Source organism: Lethenteron reissneri, chromosome 48 (genome assembly GCF_015708825.2).
Source record: "Lethenteron reissneri isolate LAM-NWPU_2019-01 chromosome 48, ASM1570882v1, whole genome shotgun sequence".
Taxonomy (NCBI): domain Eukaryota; kingdom Metazoa; phylum Chordata; class Hyperoartia; order Petromyzontiformes; family Petromyzontidae; genus Lethenteron; species Lethenteron reissneri.
Window position 1 is genome coordinate 8,570,094 of NC_083826.1, and position 26,852 is coordinate 8,596,945.

General features: G+C 45.3%; 1 protein-coding gene across 2 annotated transcripts in view; it reads left to right on the forward strand.

The window, feature by feature from the left end:
* LOC133354579 (microtubule organization protein AKNA-like) overlaps positions 1 to 21,030 on the forward strand; it is a 69,258-nt gene extending 48,228 nt beyond the window's left edge. For both annotated transcript variants that reach the window (XM_061571525.1, XM_061571526.1), the window contains exons 20-25: positions 352 to 471; positions 6,034 to 6,150; positions 7,758 to 7,922; positions 10,427 to 10,574; positions 12,684 to 12,855; positions 16,860 to 21,030. In XM_061571525.1, coding sequence (XP_061427509.1) covers positions 352 to 471; positions 6,034 to 6,150; positions 7,758 to 7,922; positions 10,427 to 10,574; positions 12,684 to 12,855; positions 16,860 to 17,000 — 863 coding nt within the window. In that variant the 3' untranslated portion in view covers positions 17,001 to 21,030. The remainder of the gene's footprint in view (positions 1 to 351; positions 472 to 6,033; positions 6,151 to 7,757; positions 7,923 to 10,426; positions 10,575 to 12,683; positions 12,856 to 16,859) is intronic.
* Positions 21,031 to 26,852: the final 5,822 nt, after the last annotated feature.

The following is a 26,852-nucleotide window of genomic DNA, read 5'->3' on the forward strand; positions in this document are numbered from 1 at the left end:
ATTCATACTCTTTGGGGGTTTTTTTCTTCAGTAAAGTCACGTAGGTAAAAAATGTAAAATAAATTAAATCACGACGTTTCGGGCGCAACACAAGCGTCCTTCTTCAGGTGGGGACACACTTTAGCAGTGTGCTTTTGCTAAGCTGTCCCCACTTGAAGAAGGACGCTTGTGTTGTGCCCGAAGCATCGCGTCGGGTTTGTTCCACGTTATTTGCACATTTATCCTCCCCCCCCACCTCTTCAGAATATACTTTGTGTTCTTGGTTCTTGAATAACAATAAAAAATAAAATGAAACGGTCGCTGCTGGATGTGTCGCTCAGTGGTGCTCCGGCGCTTGTGTTTCTACCGCAGGCTCGGACACGGAGGGCTCGCACACGGCCAGCGCTTCCCGTGCTGCCATTCCCAACCGAACCCCGCGCATGCACAGGAGCCAGTCGGAGGGCAGGCTGTCCCTGCGAGGCCCATACACAGGTGTGACGGATATGATGATGATGAGTATTACTACTACACTTGTTCAGCTGGGAAAGCCTCACTCAAGACTTTTGTTTCAGGAGGGTCCTGCCAGATTCTTCGCAGGAAGGGGCAACTTTGCAAAGTGTAATCCCAATTGGGTAATTTGCAGGCGTGTGCTTTTATTTTTGCACTGGGATGTTTGGCCAATATCGGTTACATTGTACGTGTTTGTATCAGCATTGTCATCAATGGCTACATTATAAAACATTAGATTTAGTTTTCTATTTGTCATATCTGAAATTGGACTATTGGCATATTTTAGTGTGATTTTCATATCGCAAGTGAGGTCATTCCTGCAAATGAAACTACCCTTGTCTCTCGAGTTCTCACCTGGTTAAGCAATAAACTTGACTTTTTAGAGTACACAATGGTTGGTTACCAAGTTATGAATGAAAACGACAAATTGAAGTGACTTAAATCAGTGTTTCAGTGAAGCTACCCTCCGGGGCTATTCTAATGAGAGGATGCAATGCAGTACTCACTGTGAGACTTCCTCGCTTTCGCGACTCTCCAACACACCGGTGTGCTGTACTAGTAACGAATTGGCACGTTCTGTTTAAGTGACAAACCTTACTAATTGGCTGTGTCGGGTGGTGGCGACTTGAACGACACATTTATACTGGTAGGAACCTCCTGGTTCCAACAGCCCACAGGGGATTATTGTGTCCGTCTGTCCGTCGTGCATCCAAAAATGGGAGTGGTGGGGCTGGGTGGAGAGTGGAGGGTGGGGAGGGGTTGGGTGGGGACGGAGGGGCTGGGTGGGGAGGGCAGGGTGGGGAGGTGCTGGGTGGGGAGGGGTTGGGTGGGGAGGGGCTGGTCACCCCGTGGTGCCCTTATAAAACTCAACGTTTAACCTACTCACGCCGGCTTGTGCCCACCCTCACAGTCGGGCATATTTGCAGAATACACCACGCCGCCGTTGACCCTGGCCATTGACCGAGCAACCCAACGTTCCTACCAGCTCCCTCCGCAGGAATGTGTTATTGATGCGATCTTACCCAAAAAAATCTCTATTATGGAAATGCATTTGTCTCATGGCTGGACACGCTGAGAGCACAACTCCTCTGACAGTGAATACAATGGATATTTTAATATGCACATTCAATGTCATTTTCCCTAAATTTTAACCTGCCTGTGTTATCAGCGTCATGTCACGATATGATGAACACATTCGGGTTTCTCGCAGTGCAATGCAATCGTTGGTGTTAGAGACTGGCTCATGGATAGGGCCAGAGCTACCTCTGCATATGAAATTCATGTTCATTGCATGACAGCCAATATTTTAAATGCTCAAGAGCTGGAACTTTACCAACTTACATCTGAATTCAAATGTTACGTGAGTTTTGTGCAGTACATACGAGGTGCTCAGGCTGAGACCCATCAACTCACTACCTTTGAGAATCCAATTTAATCACGCAGGCAGCTGCCAGAATGTGAACCCTTGACCTCAGCGGTGTCAGCTCAGAGCTCTGACCTCTGCGACACATGGCCACCTGAAGAAAAATGAATTTAATGTGCACAATTGACGGAATTATGTCAATGACTACAACCGTCTTATCTATGTCGGCCGTCCTTGGTGCGATCATCACTAACAGCATGGCAACAAAAGTTACTGCCTTGAGGGTCGTGTCTGTGCTGGTTTTTTTTTAGTTGTTTATTTTAGTTTTTTTCATTATCACTAACATCCACCAATCAATGGGACACAGGTGAGGAGGTGAAATGCTATTCCCTATTGGGGCTCACAGCCACAGCAGTAGGCACAGATCAAGGCATTCATAGGACCTTTTCCGAAGCTCAATCAATGAACATTTTTGTTCCTCATACATCTCTCAGGTGTATAACTTCTGCTGGATCATCGAATAATTCCACCGCTGTCTACGTGCCGCTGTTTACTTTCTAGGACATCACATTGTAACAAAATATGCTTTGCCGTATTGTCTCTGGGTCCCCCCCCCCCATTGTTTTCTCAATCGTCGGTAATTGAGCTGAAACCGTCAAATGCACTGCACTTGGGGAGCCTTTTTGTACCCCCTGGAAAAGAAAGCCAACATTTTTCGTTTTCTATCCCCTCGGGGTGCTTAACTGCAGGTTCTGAAACCTATTGGTTCACCAGTCCGACACGGGGCATGAGAACCCTGCGCTAGCCGGCCTGTGAGCTTGAGGTCTAAGGGTCTCACAGGTGCCGGCTCAGTTCCCCGATGCGCTGCATTAGGCTCCCCTGAGCCACTGGGTCACATCACACCCCCCCCCCCACGGACTTCCCATTGGCACTCTCTTTCACGCGTTGTATTGGCACCAAATGTTATTTCGCAGGAGAGGAGTGGTGCTGTCATGCACCGGAGTGGTTGTGCAGGATCAACCGCGGAGCTGCGCGATTGCTGGGCGTAGGGGCTGATGTAAAAATAATAATGTCAAAGCTATTTCTGCTTGAACATTGGGGTGGCACTTACCTCCCAGTTACAGCTCCTAGCGAGTGTCAGAAATTTCACGTTCCTGTGGTGGGGGTGAATCTCGCGATGGAATAACCTTCGTTGCCCTTCAATATCCTATCCTTTTCTCCTGAGTTCTCGCTTGGTTAAACTCAAAACTTTGTTGACTTACCCACAGAGTGGTACTCATTGTATTGACCCTGCAGGGATAATGGACTGGGTCATGCCTGTCTCCATTATTTGAACTCGCGACCTTCGTACTCTGAGCCGCGACCTCCTTACTCTCCCGCTGAGTAACCTTGGTTGGAAATTAAAAGCAATTTTTATTTTAGTAGCACTGCAATCCCTGGTGATGGGTGCATGTTAGCGAGACAGGCAGGGTGTACTTTGCGGAAAGCAGGCCATTCGAACACCCCCTTCACAGCTCAGCGCGTGACCTTTTGAGGCGGTGCTCATACAAACGATTATTGAGCTGGCCAATTAAAGTGCACATTAATGAATATTGGACGTGCCAGTGAGTCAATGCAGGTTCCCAGTCCACCAGCACTTCCCCCTTACCGCCGCTCCCAACGTTAACCTCTTCCGTCCTCTTCATGAGCCAGGCGGTGGTGGCTGTGTACGTGTCCTGTAATCTAGCACTGTGGAGGCCGTGAGGGTTGGTGCATCACACACGTGTTGTGAAATTCCCTTCTCGTCGGCATCGAGGTGCCATAACCCTGGCTCGCTAGTTAACTAATCGCCATCTTTTTCCATCGGTACGGGGACAGAGCGTTACCCCCTCGCCCGCCTGAGTTTTCTCCCAGTGCTCCGGCTTCCTCCCACATGTATGAAAACAACTCATCATTAATTGGCTGAAGACATTCTAAAATAAGCACCCGATGCAGGACCCTCCTGAAAAAGAGCCCTACGCCTCAGTGTTGCTCTCCTGCAGAAATAAGTCGATGAGATTACGTGCAAAAAATTGATGGAAATGTTGCAAGGGTGACTCTTCATTGGGGACCTGTAAATAAATAAATCTCCGGACCTCAGCTTGAAAATCATTCCATGCACTAGACAAACCATATGTGAAGGAACTATTTTTGGGGACAGGTTAAGATCATTCATCACTATGGCAATGGTTTTGCTGCCCGACAGGTACACCACGCTTCATTTCCCTCTCCGATCTGTGTTTTTTTTATTTCTGGCTGTAACGCATGTCGTTCCGCATGTTGTTCGGCACAATGTCCGGCGTTTCGCTCTACACGCCGGGAGCTTCCTCAGGAACTGAATAAAGCGGCTCACGTTCTCCCTTGATTATATATCATTGCCTGCTGTTGCTTGTGTGAACAAAATGCAGTACAGCCCGAAAACACATTGTAGGGTCATACAGCACAACCGCAGACAAACCTATGCAGCAATACGCGGTGCCTTCGCAGTAGGCTATCTTCCATTGGTGCATGCATTGAATTGAAATTCTAAATCGGATTAGAAAAAAATGTTTTGTTACATCTAAGCCATGGATCGCCTGTTGCACTGGGAAGGACAACGCATTTAAATTTAGCGCTGCCGTTTGGCAGGCGTGGGCCCAGATAATTACATTGAGCAGAGGTAGTTGTGGGGAAAGACATAATTTATTAGCAGAATTATAAAAAAAGTCAAATCGGTTGGTTTACCTGCTCAAACAGGCACGCATATCTTTTGCTAGCCATGAGTTCGTTCGGCAAATTCCATATTCCCTCTGCTGGGACCGTTCTCTCGACAGCATGACCACCGCTTATGAACACTACACCTAGAGGTGGCCGGCTGGTTCAGAGGTCAGCACACTTGACCTGGCATCGCTGAGCACCTGGGTTCAAATCCGCAGGCAGCCACCCGTGAACAAACCAGGTTCTCAAGTGCAGTGAGTTGATGGTTTCAACCTGGTCGTGAATGGCGGCAGCACAAAACAAACCGTCGCATTCAACTTCGGGTTTGCACTGAATTTGGAAAAATTTCAGCTGTGAAAATTACAATGAACCATCTGGGCTTGTCATCCAGTAAAAAAAATAACACGTAGCATAGTGTGTGGGGAAGTATGACTTGTACCGTATGAAAAGGATAAAAAGGCAATTCACCGGATTGAAGTCCCGTGAGGTTTCTCAAAGGACCTCAGGCTCCAAGATCTCCTGAATGGGTTCATCGTCTCCATGACAAAGCCCTATAGCGTGACCTTGTGGTCTCAAGGGAGGCAGACAAAAACTCCGGGGTGGGCGCAACATATTCAGTGTTAAACAAATTCTAAACAATCATGGGTAAGAACACGATTTGATGTTATATCTATCCTGCATTCATCTCTAGCTCTTACTCCCTATGTATGTGATGCACACGGGAATATATATATATTTTATGGTTATGGGTGTTTGCCAAGATGGTAAACTTTTAAATAAAATAACTATTGGCTTTGAATATTTTACTTCTAATTTAATTATTTATCCAGGAAAGCCACACGGAGTCGCCAAACTCTTTGTCAGCAGGGTCCTGCAGTGGGTGTTTATTTTAAGATGTTTTCAGCCAATTAATGAGCAATGACTATGATAATCTACAAGGAATCCCCTGATGCAATGGGGCTGTCTCATTACATATTTTCGATTGCAAAGTTGGTTTTATTTGTGAGAAAAAAAACTCCACATTTAAAATCTCCGGCTCCCATACCCGTAGCGCTACTGTTCATGGAACCCGAGGCCATGTTTTAAAGTGTAAAATGAAAAGCACAAGGGATGTTTAGGAGCCAATGATTTCTCGCTCCACAATGGATTATGGCTTTATGGAACAGCCTGCCAGACGCTCATCCACGGGCCCTCTTTAAAGAGCAGCTGTGTGAATTCTTATCGGCGCTGTGACGTGCACAGCCAGGCGGCTGTAAAGGGAGCAGCGGGAAAAAAGTAAAAAGTATATGTGTGTGTATTTCAGGCTAGAGAAATATCATTGTGATGGCAGCAGACATAATGGTTTTTTCCAGATGGACTCAAGTGCCATGCATTATTCTAAACATTGTGGTTTTTGTCATTCGTTATTTTTCCCTGACCCCCTCTAACTGTCGGCACTTTGTGCCTGGTTATTTATTTGCCGGCAGGACGGGACTATATTTCTCCGACCGTGGACCTTGCCAGCGTGGGCGTTCCTGCGGACTCAAGGGACACGGACCAGGCTGTTCCATGCCACTTTTGCAATGGCAGCGGAGTTCAAGAAGGTCGGATTGTCTCACGAGTTTCTTACACCACTCCCCCGTCACACCAGTTCTTTCCGTTGTACTTCAACCCAATCTGCCCATGTTTTGGGGTGCCACACTTTTTTTTATTGCAGGGATTCATTTCGGCTGGGTCTGTCCAGGTTGGCGACCCTAACAAATATTTCCACACCTGGCACACCACATTACAGTATACCTCTCTCAATGTGGCTGTGACTACAACTACAAGTCACGTGCTTCTTCAGTACACCATTCTGCTAAAACATTCCGTAGAACAATTATGCCCTGATATTAAATTATTGCCTACTGGGGATGAAAGTGATCACAGGGGCATAGCGTAGGGAACATACTCCCCCCCCCCCCCATTAGCACTGTCTCGCTCTGTTCCCATGCGCTATTAAATACGTACAGTGTATGGAATGCTGCCACGGTGTAATGGTTAGTGCACTGGACTTGCAATCCAGAGGTCGGCGGTTCGATTTTATCTCCTAGCATGGCAAGTTAAAACAACGCTATGAGTTTATTAAAATCCCCCCTATCTCTGCCCACCCAGAAGTATGAAGGGGTCAAACACAGCTAGTCGATCGACAATTCGCGTGTGGTAGGGTAGAATGTGGGTACTGCCACCACTTCCAAAGACTAGTGACCAGTATGGAAAGGTAGCACAATTACCCTTTCGTTCTTAACCTTTACTGCAGCCTTGTACCCTTTTGATTCTCAATCGTAAAAAAAAATTACGTTAATAAATACATACGGAGTTTGATGAGACAAAGTAGTTGTACTTCGGTGCCCGTGCTTCATTTGAGTTTCGATGATTTACCTTCAAAAAAGATCTGGCCACGTCTCACACCTCCCAGGGGGTGCAGCGTGGACGACAGGAGAAGAAGAACCACTGCTCGAGAGGGACTCTCCTGAGCAGTTCTGTTTTTTTCAGGCGACAGCCCTGCAGCTTGACCTCCTTTTAAAAGGAAGAGACAAAAAACTCTGGAAAACATGAAGAGTGTCAAATGTACATTCTAAATGTGACACTATAAAGACAATGAGTAACACCAAAATGTGCCTCGCATACTGCCCTTCCTATCACCCCCTGTTTATTATATATTATACCAACATTTGTTTTGCTTGACTATAATCATTTGGAAGGGGCGGGCGGGGGGAGCTGAGCAGAGGTCGCAAACGGGTTTTGATTCCTTACCCGTACCCGTACCAGGCCACACCAGGGTCGCAAATGGGTACCCGTACCCGTACCCGGCCGGGTACGGGTACCCGTTCCCTACCCGTACCCGTACCCTACCCGAAATGAGTGACAAACGGTTACTCACCAGTGACTCACGGCCTACCCGTACCCGGCCGCACCAGGGTCGCAAACGGGTATCCGTACCCGTACCCGGCTGGGTACGGGTAGCCAGGTATCGGGTAGGGTACGGGTATCGGGTACCCGGTTGCGACCTCTGGAGCTGAGCAACATTGGGGGTGGGGATTGTGGAGACGGTGGTGGGGGGGGGGGGGCACATGCCTCTCCACCCGCCCCCCTCCCCCGACGTTACAGAGCAGTTGGGTGGCAGAGTGGAACGGGATGCCTCTTCACCCTTGGACCCCACCGGTTGCAGTCGTCCGCGCTGGCAGTCTGGACGGGCTGAACCTCCGCGTGCCGCTGCCCTCTCCACGGCGGCGGCGGATAAGCGACGCCCGCGCCGCGCCGCACTGCCCGCTCTGCCGCGGCCAGGGCACCGTCGTGGTGTCTCGCGGTCACCAAGAGGGTCGCGCCAAACACGGTGGGTCGTGCCCACACAAGCCAGCTGGAAGAGTGGAGGATGGGGGGTGTGGGCCCATGTCTAGCAGTGGATTAACAAAAAGGGTTGCACGTGTCTGTGTATGTATGATTGATTATGTGACTGTTTCATCATTATCAGCAGCAGCAGTCATGGCCAATCCTCTGCACTGCTGGATAAAGTCCTCTCCAAGCTGCTGGGGTGTAAAAAAACAAAATCCACCGAGCACGTGCACACAAACTCAGGTCATCGTTCCATCTCCTTGGTGGAGGTCCTCTCCAGTGCGCTCCATTCCTTGGCTGCCACTCCGTCATTGTTGTTGATCATCGGCCATCGTCCCTGCTATCGACGCATCCTGGCCATGCCCACTCGCTTTTTGTGTGTTTAGTTTGTGGTCCGGCTCCCGCACCTACGATGAGCACAGTTGGCTCCGTACGGTACGAAAGAAGTTCAACATACATGCATACATTCACAGTTCGAATGATGTCACGAACCTGAGCACGTTCTCCAATCCAAACGTTTCTCTTTCTTATATATTAATATAATATCCAAGCGTGCATCTCTCCTGGCTTTGCACACTTCCATTTTTGTTCCATATATGTTGTTAGTCTGTATGTATCCGTGTGGGTAGTATGTAAATGTAGTTGTACTCATGTGTAGATCACTTGCATGCAGGCATCATGGTTAGCACGTTGTGCTGTGCTCGCTAACAACCCTTTCCCCCAACAGATTGTTAGAGGCTATATGGGGGATCTTTGTCTCTGTGTGCGTGTGTGTGGGTGTGTACATAGTCCTTGCTGTGCCCTCATGTACAGTTGTCTGGTTGCACATCCCCAGTCCTGCATGTCAATGTCTCAAGTTCTATATTCCCATGCTGCAGTTCACTCTGCAATCAACCATTGATTCAATTTAGTGCAGCATTTATAGTAAGTACCATGAGAATCAATGTTGAAAGAAGCTATTATCTTGTTGACGGTTACCAATCAGGGTCGCTACATGCAGCGCCAGCCAATGTTGCTCACGGATATCCCAGGCCTAGTTTGCATCACCCTAAGCTAATATTTGATCTTTACCACCAGCGTAATTAGTTTGCATTGGGAGTGGATCTTGTTACGCTGATTTGAGTCAGCAAGTTTACTTTCACAGTTATACAGCCATTTCCTTGCGCTTAGGTTGTTACACACAATCGCATACTTTTCATTGTTTTAGAACTGATTTTTGTACTTAGCTTGATGTCCTCACCCCGCACCTCCAATTAGCATGGTTGGCGATGTACGTTGTGAAGCAAGTTTAATGTACATACTTGCTCTTCCATGATTTAAGTCAGTTTTCCAAAACCACTGCAATCAGTTCTCATTTACGGCGTTCTTCTAAAGAATAACCTTTTAATCACTCAATTTTGCCTGCGATGATCATGCATTAAATAAATGCTCCAAAAGAAACACATTTGCTTTGTGAGATACTTGCTTGCGAATTGAACTCACGGGACGGGTAGATGGACAACATGGGAAAGATAGCATATGCAAGATTAAGAAAACATAAGTTGGCCTGGCCAGGACACGTCAGTAGCAAAGATAACCGTCGGTGGTCAAGACGAATGACAGACTGGCTGCCAAAGGAGGGAAAATCGGCTCATGCACAGGAGGAACTGGTCAGGTGTCGGACTTAATCTGCAGACACTGCAAATCTGCAAGTCAGCCAGTAGATGGCAGCAAAGAACAAAGATTGCTGAACCATATCTGCAAGCATTGCCTCTCAGTCCCACAAATGAGAGAGTTGTCTCTGGAAACTCTCGTTGCCACCCAAATGGGAAATATACATTCAGTAATTGTAAAAAAAAACGCATAAATCAAAACGCTTGTGGCCTTAAAAGGAAAAATATACAATCGGCAGGGTTCTGGGCAATTATTAAGTAGCCAAATGTCTCTTAGAAGGACCCTTCCGCAAGGGGCATTGAAATGCAATGAGCCTTTACTGGATGAATAAAAGACATTGTTACCATGACAGTCAAGTATAACTGTAGGCGTGCGTGTCTCGTGTAAAACAATTGTCCACGGTAAGCGACTTGCGTCAATGTCATTGGAGGAAAAAGTTACGTAAACTACTTCTGCGATGAAAATGTGCAATTTCCACAAATACGTCACCACCCTTGGCTCATGTGACTTGTTCGCATCCTTTTTGCTGAAAGCGAAGCCTGATACATGCACAGTTGGTTAAGCACGGTGCGAAATAAGTTCAGCATACATACATTGGAGTTATTTAACCTTACTTCACCATGCTGGTCAGTGGAGGTTGGAAACGGTGAGAAGTATATTTACGTATGAGCGTGTTAGTACAGACCAACACATGATGTTGCTGAACTGCCTCCTGCTGCCTACCATGTGGCCCAATAGCCTAAATAGCAGTCAACCTCGTTTTGGTCAATGGCCCTTCTTCATAGCACATGCACGACGTTGTATCCGCATGCAATCGCCGTGTTGCTTGCGTCCGTCCGTCCGCCCCGGCAGATTCCTTCCAACGCCAGGGTCGCAGTAAAGGCAGGCGGAGAAGCCACGAGGCGGCCACGCTGGAGGCCGCTGCACCCATCCCCATCCTGCAGCCTGGGGTCTCCTTCCCTTACTCGCTGCAATACCTGCCCCACACGCCACCCATCATGTACGTGCCTTTTCACTCCGAGCGAGTCCACATCTCCTGTGTGGATTCCTGTAGCTATGCCGCTCTAAAAAAAACACTATCTCTTTAAGTTTCAGATATTAACCATGAACTTTGTTTTTTTCGGTCAAGTCACGTAGGTAAAAAACTAAATAAATGAAAATGAAAACAACTAAATTATTATGATTTGTTTTAATTATAGTTGTTTTCATTTTAATTTATTTTATTTAGTTTTTTACCTACGTGACTTCACCGAAAAAACCAAAGAGTATGGATCCTTGCAGTCACGAAAACTTAAAATCTAGAATTAACCATAAAGTCTAAGAGTCCAAAAGAGTCCTTATTCTGGATGTTTGTGTGCACTTTAGTACTACACGGTAAGCAGAGAGCGGGCAAAAATGTTTAACAGATATAACTAACAAGATGGCGACTACCACCTCACTGCCATTTGCGAATTGCAGAGCAGTACATGTTGATCGTTTGGACAAGGTGTAGAGAGAGTTGAGATTGCATCCCATTCTTCATCATCATCATCATCATCCATCAATCACTGCAATCGGATGACAACTGTGATTTTAAGTTTGTGCGTTTCTGCTACCTATATCTAGCGCTCTGTTCAATCAAGCGTCTTAATTCCGTTGGCGCTTTTGGAGCTTGCTTCATACTTTGAGGTGCACCTCCGATGAGTACGTTTGGCTACGCACAGCGCAGAAGAGGTGTAACGTATATACGTATGTACAAGATGCGATATCAAGCAATTAACGATGATAGTCACGTGGGCTGAGCCACCGCAGCAAGTGAGATGACACCAGAGGCTTTCACTACTAATATTATCCGTAACAGAGGCTTTTTGGTAAGATCGCACAAATTAAAATGTGTCGTTAAACCCACTACCATCCGACAGCCAAGTAGTAAGGTTTGTCACGTGAACAAAACATGCCAGTTCGTTACGAGTTCAGCACACCGGTGTGTTGGAGTGTAAACCCACAACATCTTCAATTCGAGTACGACGTTTCTCCAGTAACTAGTTCAGCACACTGGTGTGTTGGAGTGTAAACCCACAACATCTTCAATTCGAGTACGACGTTTCTCCAGTAACTAGTTCAGCACACTGGTGTGTTGGGAGTGTAAACCCACAACATCTTCAATTCGAGTACGACGTTTCTCCAGTAACTAGTTCAGCACACTGGTGTGTTGGAGTGTAAACCCACAACACCTTCAATTCGAGTACGACGTTTCTCCAGTAACTAGTTCAGCACACTGGTGTGTTGGAGTGTAAACCCACAACACCTTCAATTCGAGTACGACGCTTCTCTAGTAACTAGTACAGCACACTGGTGTGTTGGAGTGTAAACCCACAACACCTTCAATTCGAGTACGACGTTTCTCCAGTAACTAGTTCAGCACACTGCTGTGTTGGAGTGTAAACCCACAACACCTTCAATTCGAGTACAACGTTTCTCCAGTAACGAGTTCAGCACACTGGTGTGTTGGAGTGCAAACCCACAACAACTTCAATTCGAGTACGACGTTTCTCCAGTAACTAGTTCAGCACACTGGTGTGTTGGAGTGTAAACCCACAACACCTTCAATTCGAGTACGACTTTTCTCCAGTAACTAGTTCAGCACACTGGTGTGTTGGAGTGTAAACCCACAACACCTTCAATTCGAGTACGACGTTTCTCCAGTAACTAGTTCAGCACACTGGTGTGTTGGAGTGTAAACCCACAACACCTTCAATTCGAGTACGACGTTTCTCCAGTAATTAATCGCCTCTGGCCTTCGCACCTGATTGGCACACAAGTGATGACATCACATCTATCCCTCTATTTGAGACTGAAACAGAAGGATTTATCCATAGCTCTGGCTGCTGGTTGTAATTCCGGTGAAACGTCGTACCCGAATTGGAGATGTTGTGGGTTTACTCTCCAACAAACCAGTGTGCTGTACTAGTTACGAAATAGCACGTTATATTTACATGACAAACCTTGCTAATTGGCTGTGTCGGGTGGTGGCGGGTTTAACGACCCATTTCTATTCAGACGATCTTACCCAAAAATCTCCATTATGGACCAGAGGTACCGTTTGCACGTCTTGTTTCTTTCCCCCCAGATACTACGCGAGCCCTGCCCCCATGTACGTGCCCGTGTCTCCCGCGCGTCTCTATGCCGCGGTTGACCGCGTGCCGGGGCAACCGCCGGAGCGGACTCGACGCAGCCACAGCGTGGGGCCCGCTCGCGACGGAGACGGCCGCTGGGTGACCGCCAGGGACATCTTGTGGAAGGTGCGTAGCATCAGAGCCGCAAGGCAATTGTTGGAAAACGAAGAAAGCGAATAGCAGCTGGTGGCTCTAATATTTGGTGCCAAACGAAAATTTTAAAAAAGCGAGCACTACAATTATGGGACAATATAATTATAGTAGACGTCGTATTGTTCGGTTGAAAATGTGGGGAGTGCCCACACTTTATCCCACCACACGCAACCTAACAATCGACTAACTGTGGTGGTACGCATTTATACTGCCGGGTGGACAGAGGCGGAAAGGATTTCATCAACTTGCCCCATTTTTTCAACTACCACGCCAGGAGAACGAACCAGTGGTATCTGAATAACAAATCCAATGTGCGACTGTTCCACCAATATGGCAACCACCTTTACCTACACTGTAAGATCAATCACAACATTACGGTGTATCGTTTTTCGGCGGCAGGGTGACACATTCGTACCACTTGTGCCTCACGGCAAGGAGAGCCTGTGCTCGATTGCTGACTTGGGCTTTTTTGTGTAAAGTTTGTATGTTCTCCTCGGGATTTTATCAATTTCCTCCTGTAGTTAAAAAACAAAAACCCAATGTAACTGGTATTAGCCAAATATCCCAATTCTCAGATATCACCTGCAAATTACTCAATTGAGATTACACAAAGCAGTAGCATCACCCCCCTAATGCGAAAACTTGGCAGCACCCTCCTGAAAAAGAGCCTTGAGACTCTGTGAGGCTTTCAAGAAAAATAATAATAAATAAACAAATGGCTATATTGCACAGCTGTGCCCTGTGCAAATGTGCACGCTTGGTGGCCATGTGGCTTTGCCACCTCTTACCCCTGACAGCAACTGCCTGCCGCTCTCCCTGGATGCCCCAGTAATGAACCGCAGGCGCTCCTCCGCTATCTCGGAACTTATGTCAAACCTGCTGTCCTAGCCGCCTCCTCCTCCTCCCAGCGGACGCAAGATAGAGATGTATGTTGCTATGAATTGTATTTAAATGTCCGCGAAAGGTGAGGCACGCATATGCGGCCAAATCTGCACCCATTGTCCATTTTTCGTGTAATGAAGCCGAGTGCGGATTTTATTTCACATAAAGACAATTTCGTAAATTAAAAAGCTACACTGGGGCTCTCCACATGGGCTCAAATGAGCATTGGGAGCGTGTCTTTAATTTGCCCCTGTGCGGTGTAAGTATGGCAATGAGCCTCAGCTTAATTACTGCGATCGTGACTGCCGCTTCGGAAATCTCCGCCTTCATTACAGAATTGCGCTAACAGAGAACTGACAATTGCCTTTCTTGATGGGCGGCATTTATCTGAAAAGTGAATCCTTTACAATTTTCTCTTTTTTTTTGGTTATATAACTTGCTGCATCGAGATCAACGATTATGATTCTGCTGCTGCAAATTAGTGGACTCCGTGGCTTAGTCGTGGTCACCTTGCCTATAAAAATCATTGGTTAATGGCGATGCGTAGTTAGCTGTGGTCACTCACCTCCCCTTATTTCTGGTGCAGCTTCTTGTCAGTGTCCTGCATTTTGAAAAATATCTGGCTTTTACCTTTCAGCTGATGGATTGTGCTGTATTTGTCAGCTGTTGAATCTTGGTACATTTTCATGGCATGTTTTTTTTAAATATTATAAACATAAGCTTGTACATGTGGAGCCCTTTTGTCAAACCACCGCTGGATGAGTGCCTCCCCATCCCATACAAGTAACAAGGGGTCATTTGAGCACACTTCACCAGACTAGTCAGTGCGGGCTATTGAATGCGGGGAGTATAGACGTGGGAACATAGACGTGCAGTACAACAATTTATCTGGTTGCACTGCCCTCTGCTACCCTCCACATAGCCTCACGGCTCTATGACAAGCAATTTGTGCGTTGTGGCCACTCACTAATCCAGGCTCAAATCTGCTTAGCTTCCGAGACCTGGAAAGTTACGAGTCATTCCGGGTGATTTGGCCATCGACTCGAATGCAAAATTCAATACAAAATTCTCTCTTCTGCTCAACTAAAAACTTCTTCCACCACACGGATCCATAGAAGCTGCTGAATTTAATGCTTTAGCTGCACTCTTCAGGTGCCCTTGGGGTTGTTAATCATAGAACAAGTCACACGTAAGGTGGCAGGCATTTCCAACAGCTGCCCCAAACTATGGAATACGTTTCCAATACGCATTAAAGGTTCCAGAGCAATTGTGCCCTTTAGGTCATACACAAAAAAAATATTAATTTTAAAAGGCGTAGGCTAGAGCAGTGGCGGTGGTGCAGTGGTTAGCTCATTGTGCTACAAATCCGGCTTTGATTTCCAACCACAGTGAACATCAGTAGTGAGCCAACGCTGATTATATAGTGCTGCCTGCTGGTACTGTTGCCAGCTCTTGGCAATGAATCCAGTTTCTGAAGAAGCTCCCAGCACGTGGAACGAAATGGTACAGCCCGAACACCACACATCGTATTGCCAAACAGCACAAGGGCAAACCCTACGCAGGAGTAATTTAATCATCAATATGGAAATACCACTTTCCTACGGCACGGGTCAGTCTGTCCACGGGTGGGACAGACACAGCAGCCGTCACGGCGAGCAACACGCGGCACAACCGAACCACACCAGAGCTGAACGATGACGAATGCCCTGCCGGGACGAAACGGCGTGAGGGTGATCCGTTACTTTCCGCTAACGAAGGAGGCGCGGGGAAGCATCCGGGCCGTCCCCCTGCGGAGACGCGGGGCGTCACGCGGCGCCACGCTGCCCACCGCCGTCTTGCCGCGTCCGGGTCGGGGGGGGGGGGCTCATGGCCACGGGAAGCGAGCGCCCCGCCACGTGAGCCTAACCCTTGCTGCCCCGCGGCAGGGGTCAGGTTATGAGTCCGGCGGCAAGGCCATCAGTCAATTTAGCAGAAGCACGAACAGCATGGATCCGGTAAATTGATCCAAGGTCGAGCGAGCACAATGCGGGGACGCCCGTGATTTTTCTTTTTTTTCCGTCATTAAACGTCTTATATTCTCTTAATGCTGAAATGGCTATGAAGGCAAAAACTGCCGAATGCATCATTGTTTCTCTTAAATATTTTGTTTACCACCTGCAAATGTATTAGAGGAAGAGCTGCATCTTGTTATGTGGTGGTATGGAAGATGGAGGCAGGTGTGTTTTGCAGTGGTTTGTACGTTGGGTAGAATTATTGCACGTATTATTTGTATCCGCAGGAATGTTGCATGCTTCTTCCGGTGTCAATAGCATATCATTTCATTGGTTCAATTTGTGACGTACAGTAGTTGATGAATTTTTAAAAATTCATGTTCACATTTGTTTCTCTTTGTTCCCTTTTAAAGAGGTTTGTTAAGTAATCGCGATGTCTTGGAAGCCAAGAAAAACTGAGCTGAGTCAGTTCTTAGATGGGAGACTGCCAGGGAACAGCAGGTGTTGACCTGAGCTAGCAGATGGCCAGGAGAGAGCAGCAGTACTGCAATAGGTTTAAACAGAAATTTCGCTAAGCTATGTCACCTCCTCATGTTCGTGGGTTTTATCTGGGTAATGCAGTTTCCTCGCAAAAGCCAAACACTCTTTAATGGAATAATCAGACATCCCGATGGCAGGGCCCTCCTGCAAAAGAGTCTTGAGACTCGATGAGGCTTGCACAATTCTAAATGAACTCTCAGCATTCATGGTACCACTGTGTTCCTCACGCAGTCAAGGGTCACTAAGACAGAGCACTCAACTCAATGTTGTGGGTTCAATTGAGGTTGCGAGGTAGGGAGGGGGTGGAAGTACATCAAATGGGTTCGTTTGTGGTCAGTGCAAGGTAGGTAAGTGGACACTGTTCTTGCCAATGGGAATGTGGCATCTTCACCACTCACTCGGAGCAAATGCTTTTTTTTTCAGGGAGATATTTATGAAACCCACGCCTTTCCATTGCTGTTACTGTTGCTGCAAAAGAGACGCATCTCAGTCTTGGTGGGCTCTCGCCCCTGTGCTTGGATGAAGTGACTCGGTGGCTGAGCACAGCTGATTCTCTCCCTACAGTCGTACGACCCTGGCCTGTTCGCGTCACTCGACCGGGCCATGGAGGCAGCTGAGTGCGTCCGTCGGAGAACCAAGAAGCTGTCGCGAGCCCTCCGCTCAGACGTGGCCCATGCCGGAGAGTTCTACAACGCCCTGGTGTAGCGCCACCGCTCTGGACCATCTCCATCTCCCTGGGAGTCTCCTTGGCTGTGATGCTGTCGCGCAATGGAAAGCCGGTTCTGGTCACACGCAGCGCACTTGCTGACACCTTGTTTCCGTGACCATTGGGAAGCAGGCTTTGCTGGTACAGGGTTTGGGTTAGTAAGTGGCTCGTATCAGCAAGGACAGAGTCAAACCTCAAAAATTTAGACTCGAGTAAGCTGGGGGGCTTTTCCGAGATCATTAAACAACCCTCCAGGAATTTGGGAATCTGTTCTCTTGGATACCGCGTGATGTTTTTACGTTGATTTTAGGTTTAATTTACAAATAAAATAAGTGTTTCGAGCCCGTCAGAAATCTATTCGGCCTTCCAAGTCCAGTGAAGCTCAGCCGTCATCCGATGCTTTATGGTGATGTAAATTCGCTCAGACTACACTATATGGTAGAGATTTTAAAAAAATTGTAAAATGTAAACGGTAAATATTTAGTAAATTGTTATGAAGTATGAATGAAATATCTTGGAGTTTAATTACGTGTAAATGTAATGATATTTACATGAAAGTAAAATTCAGCATTTTTTTAAATTATTGAATGAGTTACAGTATGCAGAACATCATCCCCCAGAATGGGAAATGTTCTCCCCAAAATTGTTCTGCCTTCTCGAGGCTTTACTGTAGTCCAGGGCCATCGGTCACCGTACGCGATGAACTATTAGGGTCCAAGGTCTCAGCCCATAAACCCTCTCTCTCTGCGGCTCTCCACCCACCATGAGCAGTGCGGGGAGGGGGGGGGTTAGGTTTGACCACGCTCATTTAACATTTGTTGGTTTTGTAATTTTTCCCACCATGCTTTTTATTGAACAAGTCACCTCCCTCGCTTCCATGTCGACTCCACGACGGCACGTGATGGCCCAGGTAATAAGCACGTGCAGCTCGGTTGCAGATGGGAGCTGAGAATCACTATTTTTTTAACTAACGGGGGATCGGTTTGGACAGGATGAGATATTGTGGGAACGTGTGTTCTCTGCTCTGGCCGTGGTTCCAGCATAAACACAGCAGGATTTCCACTGGCTGTGGAAGCAATGCCTAGAGCTTGCAGCACCCTTCGCAGCTCTGTTGCACCACCGGTGCATTCGCTTCAATATTCATAATGTCGACGTTATCATGCAGTGTCTTAAAACCTGAGCATGCCTGTTCTTATATACAACAAATACGCCTTGATTAGCCTTACGACTGACAGTGCAAGTGCTGTTAGCAAGTGCCTATTATTGCCAGCATGGCAATGAGGAAATAGTTTGGCCTCTTACCTCCAGCCACCTCTGTCTCTCCAGTGCTGCCTTCAGCTCTACTGATCCTATCGGGTAGGAATTTTAGGCTCAGCAGACCTCGGAGAGGACGAGGCAAAGTTCCGACATCACTTTCTTACGAATGTGCATGGCAAGGAATGTAACCCAGGGCACCCGTGATTGTGGCACAATGAGCTAAACATCGCATCACCACTCTTCAATGAAACACATTTATATAAAAAATAAGTACACGTGCATATACATTTGAACATCACATATCCAACTGAGACGTAGGTGGATCTGTGAAAAGGTTGAATATGTGAGCGTCTGTGGGAAATCACAGTTATGTCATGTAAAATACACTGCACCGGGCGTGGGCGAGGTTGGATATGCTTCGTTGTAATGCATATAAATAATACACCAGCTTGCTCATATTGCTTGTAATGCAGACGATATATGCAAGCTCTTATGCAGTGGCCTTACAGAAGCTTTTTTTGTTGCTGGAAATGAGATTTGGTTTTTGTTATGTTTTGCAAAGAGGCCTTCATTCGCAATGTATCCGTGAACATGTAACACATGCTGCATGTATTCTTAAACAATGCAGAGTGATTTCAAATCAAAATCCACAGCATTAGACCTCACAAGCTTCAAGGTGTGGCTGTAGGTGTCTCACCTGTAAGTTGTTCAGGATTAGTTTTGTATTTATATCAAAGTTTTTGACGTAGATCCATATAAAATGTAGCATATGCATAGCAAATAGCTACGTATACATTATATAAACAATGAGAGTCAAAGTCTCTTGATTTACATATTCACTTTCTCATGTTTGAGTTGCTTTCAAAGTGAACTAATATCATTGGTACACGCATCTGTCTTCTAGGAATGTTCGTGTAATCAGTGCTCCAGAAATTGCATCAGCTGCTTATTTTCTTCACGGTGAAGTCAAAGATGTAATCACGGAGTGTTTCTCCCCAGCTAAGATCAAACAAATCGGTGCATTGCTGAGATAAAAAATATTATTGACAATGTGATGTTTTTATATTTTTAAAGCTGTGTTAATCGAGCAGAGTTTTTATTACTGCTTGAGATAGATTACAATGTTGTGTGTGTGTGTGTTGAAGGAAATACGCAATTTGTACAGTATATGTTTACCTCATCACTTTGGTACGCATTCAATTGGATTTTGTTTTTGCTATTACAACAGCGCTGAATCAAATGTTTATTCATACACTTGTGTGTTTTTATTGTGTGTCTACATATGACAAGGTGCCACACTCTAAACTCTGCTGTTTGTAGTTTAGATCAGGGGTCGGCAACCAAAATAACAAGAAGAGCCATTAAAAAAAAAGAAATCGGTAAAAAAAAAATCAATTTTTCAAGAGCCGCAAAGCACGCGGTGAATACGAGACGGCGGTGCTCCTTGATAAACGACGTCACGAAGCAGTCCTTAAAGAGCCGCACGCGGCTCCGGAGCCGCAGATTGCCGACCACTGACTTAGATGAATGGACTCCTGTCTGTGACATCACGCTGCATAACGTAGGTCGATGAACATCCCAGAATTCACTGATGGCATCTAGACGATTCAAATCGGTCTCTGGACGATTCAAATCGGTCGAGATCGGCCAGTGTTTCTCAACTCAAGTCTTCACAACCATCAAACTGCACAGCTGTCCTTGATTACCAACCATCAGGTGCATGCAGTGTGCAGTGGGCTCAATTTGCATATAGATATAAAATATTGGTAAATCGGGAAAAGGCTGATAGAGTGCATGGTGGCAAGGGCTGGAATTTGAGAAAAGGTGGTCGAAAAGTGCCCTGGCTCTTGGTCCAAAAACCCATTGGTTGATGGACTGTGACAACATTCTTATTTCATCATTAGACCTCCTTTGCCAGTACCAAAATATAATAATAGGGTTTTCCCCCTTTTTTCTGGCAACAAAACTGAAAACCTTTTTAGAAGGATTCAAGTCTGCATTAACCACAATACCTGCAGTCGAAATGCAAACAAAAAACACACTCTGATAATATATGCATTGTCCCTGAAACTGATTGGTCCACACAAAGGGACGGCTTTCTTTTAATATAACATTCTTATTCATTGAAAAGGACAATTCTTTTGTTTCCCACACTTCTCTGCAAAAATCCCATGAGTTGTATAGCTACTTGATGTACAGCCTTGAAAGGTGAGGGAGGTAATTTATAAGATATTCATTTTAATAACACGCAAAGCTATTTCAAGTACTTGCATTTACATGGGCCTTCCCAACAGGTTAGAAATGCAAAGGTCACGCGGTGGATTGATCTGCTTTATGAATGTAATTGCAAGCCACTAAAATTGCAAGCCACTAAAAAGGTAACTAATAGACTTTGAGCATATTTAAATAAAAACACATATATGTTTCCAATGACTTGTTAAAAATACAATGTGTATGTTTTGCCTTAATATGTTTTGACACTTTTCCTCCTGTATTTAAAATTATGGCACAAGTGAACTGTTGTTTTAATTTAACATTTTAAAATTAATCGTGATGGTTTTGCTACGATCAAATATGTAAACACATTTTTCGTTGAGATTTTTTTAAGCATATATTTTTAAACTGTAAGAGATATATATATAATACTATACAAAAAATAAAACTTAAACCTCACACGATTGTCCTCTTAATGTTCACCGTACAAGCCTAATGTCATTGTATTTGTGTGTGCACAATATTTGGTTTTCAGGAAACAAAGTTCAATAATGTGTGTTTCCCCCCCCCCCCCCAGCTCCGATTAGCACGGTTGGCTGTGTACGGTGCGAAAGAATTTCAGCATACACGCATTTCTGCACATGCATACATTAGTTGTACAGCATTGAGTGTTGGTTTACTTGTAATTTGACCACATTCGAAAATATTTAGCATTCCTAAAAATGACATTATGTCGGTTAAAACATTTTGCGATACTCATGTTGATTTTCTCAATCCAAACGACGAGCTCTTCATCATGCTGGCGTTGTTAACATTATTACTACTTATAATGGGACTTGGTGGCAAATTTCCAGTTTCCACTGCTGCAGTGGTGGACCCACACCTAAAAGGGGGCAATATCACAGTCTGATAAGCTCTCCAACCCCCCCTCTCCACCTCCCTTCAACTTGCTTATAAGGGATTACATCTTGAATCATTGCTTCACTTGATGCAGCTAATTCGGCTGTGACGGTCCCACCTGATGACGGAGACTTGTGTTGCCTCCGAAACGTCGTGATTTTTATTTTTATTTTATTTTTATTTTAATGTTTTACTTACGTGACTTAACCGAAAAAACCTAAGAATATGAATCTTTGCAGTCACGAAAGCTTCAAATCTAGAATTAATACCAGCGTGTTGTTAATTCTCTCCATCAGCACGACGCGATTTAGAAACCAGAACTTGAAACCCCGATCGGTCCAGCACCAAACACGACGGGGAAAGAGCGAAATGCTCCAACATCGGTGTGCTGTCGGAACTCACACCGATGTTTCATTAATACACGTTTATCTTATCATAAGAGTGCTTGTTTACCCAACCGTTTGCAGTCTGGGCTGATTTTGTGGTGTCATCCCCATTGAGTGGTTTGCAGGGCAGTTTTATTTGTTGAAATTAGGGATATTTGGCCAATGCGGGTCACTCCATTAGGCAACGTTTTTTCTGCAGCTACTTTTTTTCTTTGCCAAGACACGAGACATTCCGTTGCATTCCTCATTCCAAGCCAAATTGCTGCAGGTACTGCAGACGCGTGCGTATGGTTAATTCATGCTCGCTATCCAAGTGGAGTTTGAAGCACACAAGCCTCTGATGTATTTTTAGATGGTAAACAAGAGCCATCTCGGCCAGGCAGTTGTGCTTTGATGGTCAACGTTTACGTCTGAGAGGCATCCGCAAAATACAAAGAAAACATCCCCCGTCAATTTTATAGCAAACACAAAAACGCATGGTTTACGGTGTAATAAAATAAATAATTCTGTACATACAGCTCTCTGTCAATTCACTGCTGAATGAATGCCTCCTGACAATGCGTCGACGATAGGTGATGTTTAACCATACTTCACCACACTGGGCAGTGTGGGTTGGTGAAGGGATGGCCAGGACTGCTGCAGACTCTTCACTCACTGATGTTAGCTATGGCCGGGAAATTTCGATTGAAAGCTTAAATATACGCTCCAAGCGTGGTGGTGTTTCATTCAGACGCTGTCTCCCCAACAGACCTGGTCTTTACCTGAGGACGGCTGCTTGCGTTGTGGCCGAAACGTCGTGAGAATTATTTTATTATGTTCTATTGTTATTATTTTATTACTTCCCTTCTACGTGACTTTACCGAAAGAACCAAGAAGCTATGGCCGGGAATTTAACGCAGGCCGCCGGGTTTACAAAGCAATGCGCTAACCATTGCACCGACGCTCCACCCCATGGAAGAACATCGTGTTTCCAGATGCCGTCGCACGTACAAAGAATAATCCAGGCAGATCTGATTCTGTCTGAATGGTAACATGTTGTCAAGTCGGTTACTTGCAAATTAGGAAATTCACCCCATCGTTAAGATGGGCCAGCACTCGCATGCTATTCAATAAGCCAAAATGTCCCAGGAAAAACACACACACACACACACTTTGAGATTTTTCTGGATAATGAAAGCATTATTTTCTACTGCGGTACATAAACATTCATGGTGATGATATTTAAACAAAATAATGAACACTTCCTGCCACGGGTTTAAATTAGATTGTTCAAGGTACCCCCCCCCCATCACCCCCCCCCCCCCCCCCCCCAATAATGTAAGGAAATTCAATGCGGTGGAGGATTAAGGGTCACGGTGAAGTGGTACGGGTGTAGAATTTCTCCAGGTGCAATGCCATCACAGCGATGCTTACAAAGGGTGGCGGCTCGAACCCCCCCCCACCTCCCCCTAATGCGCCGCTGGAGGGTGGTGTTGATTTCACCACTCGCTGCTGAGCACACAGCTTTAGCTTTGCTTCTATGTCATGCAGCACTTGTGAAAATAATAACATACTTAATAATACATGGAGGAACAAGGGCTGATGGAGGCGCGGAAGGGGGTGTGCTGTGATGGTGCAGCGAGGGCGGAAGCCACGGCGTCTGGCAGGTAGGGTAGCAGTTGAGAGTGGTGGGCTTGAGGGGTGGTAGTGGGAGTAAGGAGACGTGGGGGGGGATGATTGGGGGGGGGGGGGGGTTATCGCTTATCAGTGGAAGGGCAAGCAGGAGCAAAGCCAGAATGTCAATAAAGATCAGAGCAGATTAATGCACCTTGATGGCATCCAGACAGTGTACAGGACAGTGAATTTCGGAACACTTTGCTTTCCTACACAGTAATTACTGCATTTCCAAATGATACCTGCACCACCAACACACCCCCCATTGCATATCAGGAGTGAATTGCAGAAGTAGAGGTACTGGGTTTTAAACCAGCAGGCGCTCAATGTGTTGACATTTAAATGTTTCATTTGGTAAACAAGCTGTACTTAACGTTTGCGAATTTTCAGGTAACAAAAATATTGAAAATTAGTTTGCACGAAAGTTTAAACTTTGCGGGAGGATTATTCGTCGAGGTGATGGTTAGGAGGTGATGCTACGGGGTTGGATAATCAATTAAAAGACAAGCTGAATCCCAAAGTGATGCTAAAGGTTATGGGAATTATAATCAATCACAATAACACTGCTAAGTAGAGTTTTGCAGTTGTGCTGTATACCTCTCCGATGTATTTTCATTTTGCACCGTATTTTGTTCAGCATAAAGTCCGATATTTCGGCTCACGTACTGGGAGTTCCATCAGGAACTGAATGGAGTAGCTCATGTCCTCCCTCAAATGTATCGGGTTGCGGGCTGATGCTGTTGTTTTCTCTAGACTACCCCGTGTTGTTTCAAACATTTTCCATGTCTGGGATTGAGCCAGAGTGCCTGGAGAAAGTGCATCACTCTGTCCATGTCCGACGCCCGCTGGTCACTCAGTTAATATTAACAATTATAAATTGTTAATATTAACAATTAGAAATTGTTAATATTAACAATTAGAAATTGTTAATATTAACAATTAGAAATTGTTAATATTAACAATTAGAAATTGTTAATATTAACAATTAGAAATTGTTAATATTAACAATTAGAAATTGTTAATATTAACAATTAGAAATTGTTAATATTAACAATTAGAAATTGTTAATATTAACAATTAGAAATTGTTAATATTAACAATTAGAAATTGTTAATATTAACAATTAGAAATTGTTAATATTAACAATTAGAAATTGTTAATATTAACAATTAGAAATTGTTAATATTAACAATTAGAAATTGTTAATATTAACAATAACAATTAGAAATTGTTAATATTAACAATTAGAAATTGTTAATATTAACAATTAGAAATTGTTAATATTAACAATTAGAAATTGTTAATATTAACAATTAGAAATTGTTAATATTAACAATTAGAAATCGTTAATATTAACAATTAGAAATTGTATGTGCATTGAACTTCTTTCGCATCGTACGTCGCCAACTGTGCTAATCGGAGGTGAGGGGGAAGGACAATAAACTAAACACAAAACTGCAGTTCGTAAGAAATTAGTTTTCAATCTACATTTAAAACTGCACAGATCCAGTGGATTCCAAATGTTGGAAGAGCTTAGCAGGCGGACGCAGAAGCGCATCTGAAAAACGTGCCATGCGGTGACCGTCTTTGTCCGGTGGCTGAGTCCAAAGGCCGTTGTTGGAAGGACGAGCGGAGTTCGCGTGCTGGTTTATGCTCCTTGACGAGATCAAATAAATCTGCAGACGTGGTGAACATGGGATTTATAAAGCAACATTAATCTTGCTGCAATATTCAAAGTTCATCATAAGTGCTAGTAACCAGTAAAAGTAGGAATTACTATGCCATTATGGCTAGCTGCTACTGTGGATGAGCAATCAGCTCACCATCAATTCATATTCCCGTTGGGGAGCGATTCATTAGAATGAGCTTACCTGAGTTTTATGGATCCGAGTTTGAGTCTATAAACTATTTTTATTTTACCAGGTAAGGTCCATTGAGCTATATAGCTCTTTTTCAGAAGCGACATGCCCACAATTGATAGCTCAAAAAGTGGCTTATCATGTGAACATTTATAGTAGACAATAGTATAAACGCATCTTGATTCTACATTTGGAGGGAAAAACTGGAGGGCCCGGAGAAATATCCACACGACCACGGGGAGAACATGCGAAACCCCAAATATGCAGGCATCAGGTTCGGGCTCGAACCCACGACCTACCGCATACCAGGCGAGGTAGTTAACATCTTCCCAACCTTGGCACCACAAATTTTTTTTTAATCATGAATCCGAAGACCTCTTGAGATAGTTGAGTCATCATTGTACTTCGCTTCTACGTTATTGCTGTTGTCATTGTCGTGACATAGGAGTCACCACCTTGTTCGACAATTTAAACTTGAAACTTGCGCTTTTGCTTAGGTCGCATGCGACCTGCATCACCAATGCCCTCCGTGCCCTCCAAACTAGAATTGTGTTTTTTTTGGGACGGTCACCCACTGCCTGTTTATAGGCACTCTCCACCCCTCACTCGCCCGCTCGCACACACACACACACACAAAAACCCCGCCGATCACCTTTGAATGTGAGCCCTGGGGAAAGTTGGGGAGGGCTTTGTGGAACTCGGGCTTCAGACCCATTATCAGACCGGGTGCACACATCCTGTGGAGGCGGGCGATCAATGATGGGCTTGGAAGCCTCGACTTCCCGAGGCGATGTCCCCACAGACGGCGGTGGGTAGGTGGGGGTGCACCGCCCGCACTGTACCGATGCATCCCGGTCAAACAAATGGCAGCCTTCCACCAACCCCCCCACTGTGTGCACCTAACGAAGGCTTTGATCGTTGTTGTAGGTGCAAATAAATAGCCATACAGAGGAATAAGGATTTGCATGGATAGGGTGCTCAGATGCCTTAGTGGTGACCCACAAAGAAAATCTCCACTTTGGAGGGCACTGGGTACCATAAGCAAACTCAGCACAACGCTTCGGGCCACAAGATGATCAAAGGGGCCCTACGAATTCTCGAAAAAAAATAGGGGTACACCGAATCTGACTCATACCCTTATAAATATCACAGACGTCATCACACTTAGGCGGGTGATGGTGTGATGACGCCTGTAATCCAGCGCTGTGGAGGCGGAGGTTGGTGGAACGCACATGTTGCGAAACTCCTCGTATGCAGCATCGGTCTGAAAATGGGCATAAAGTCTGCGAGTAGGGGGCGACATTGAATGTGTCCGTCTGTGAGACAGTCGACAAATTTGAGTAATCTTCGTCATCAAGTGGCAAGTGCTCATTTCGGAATGAACCAGGGACCTATGGTATTGATAGTGAGCTTTGTACAACAACCTTTGATTTAAGGCATACAGATTTTTTTCACTCTCTCTTTCTTAACTCTTCCCATTCATCTAATATTTTAGTTGAAGGTTGTGAATAGTTTTGTAAAATTAAGGAAAAACATCAGCATCACATGCAAGGGGAAATTACATTTTTTGGGGCACTCATAC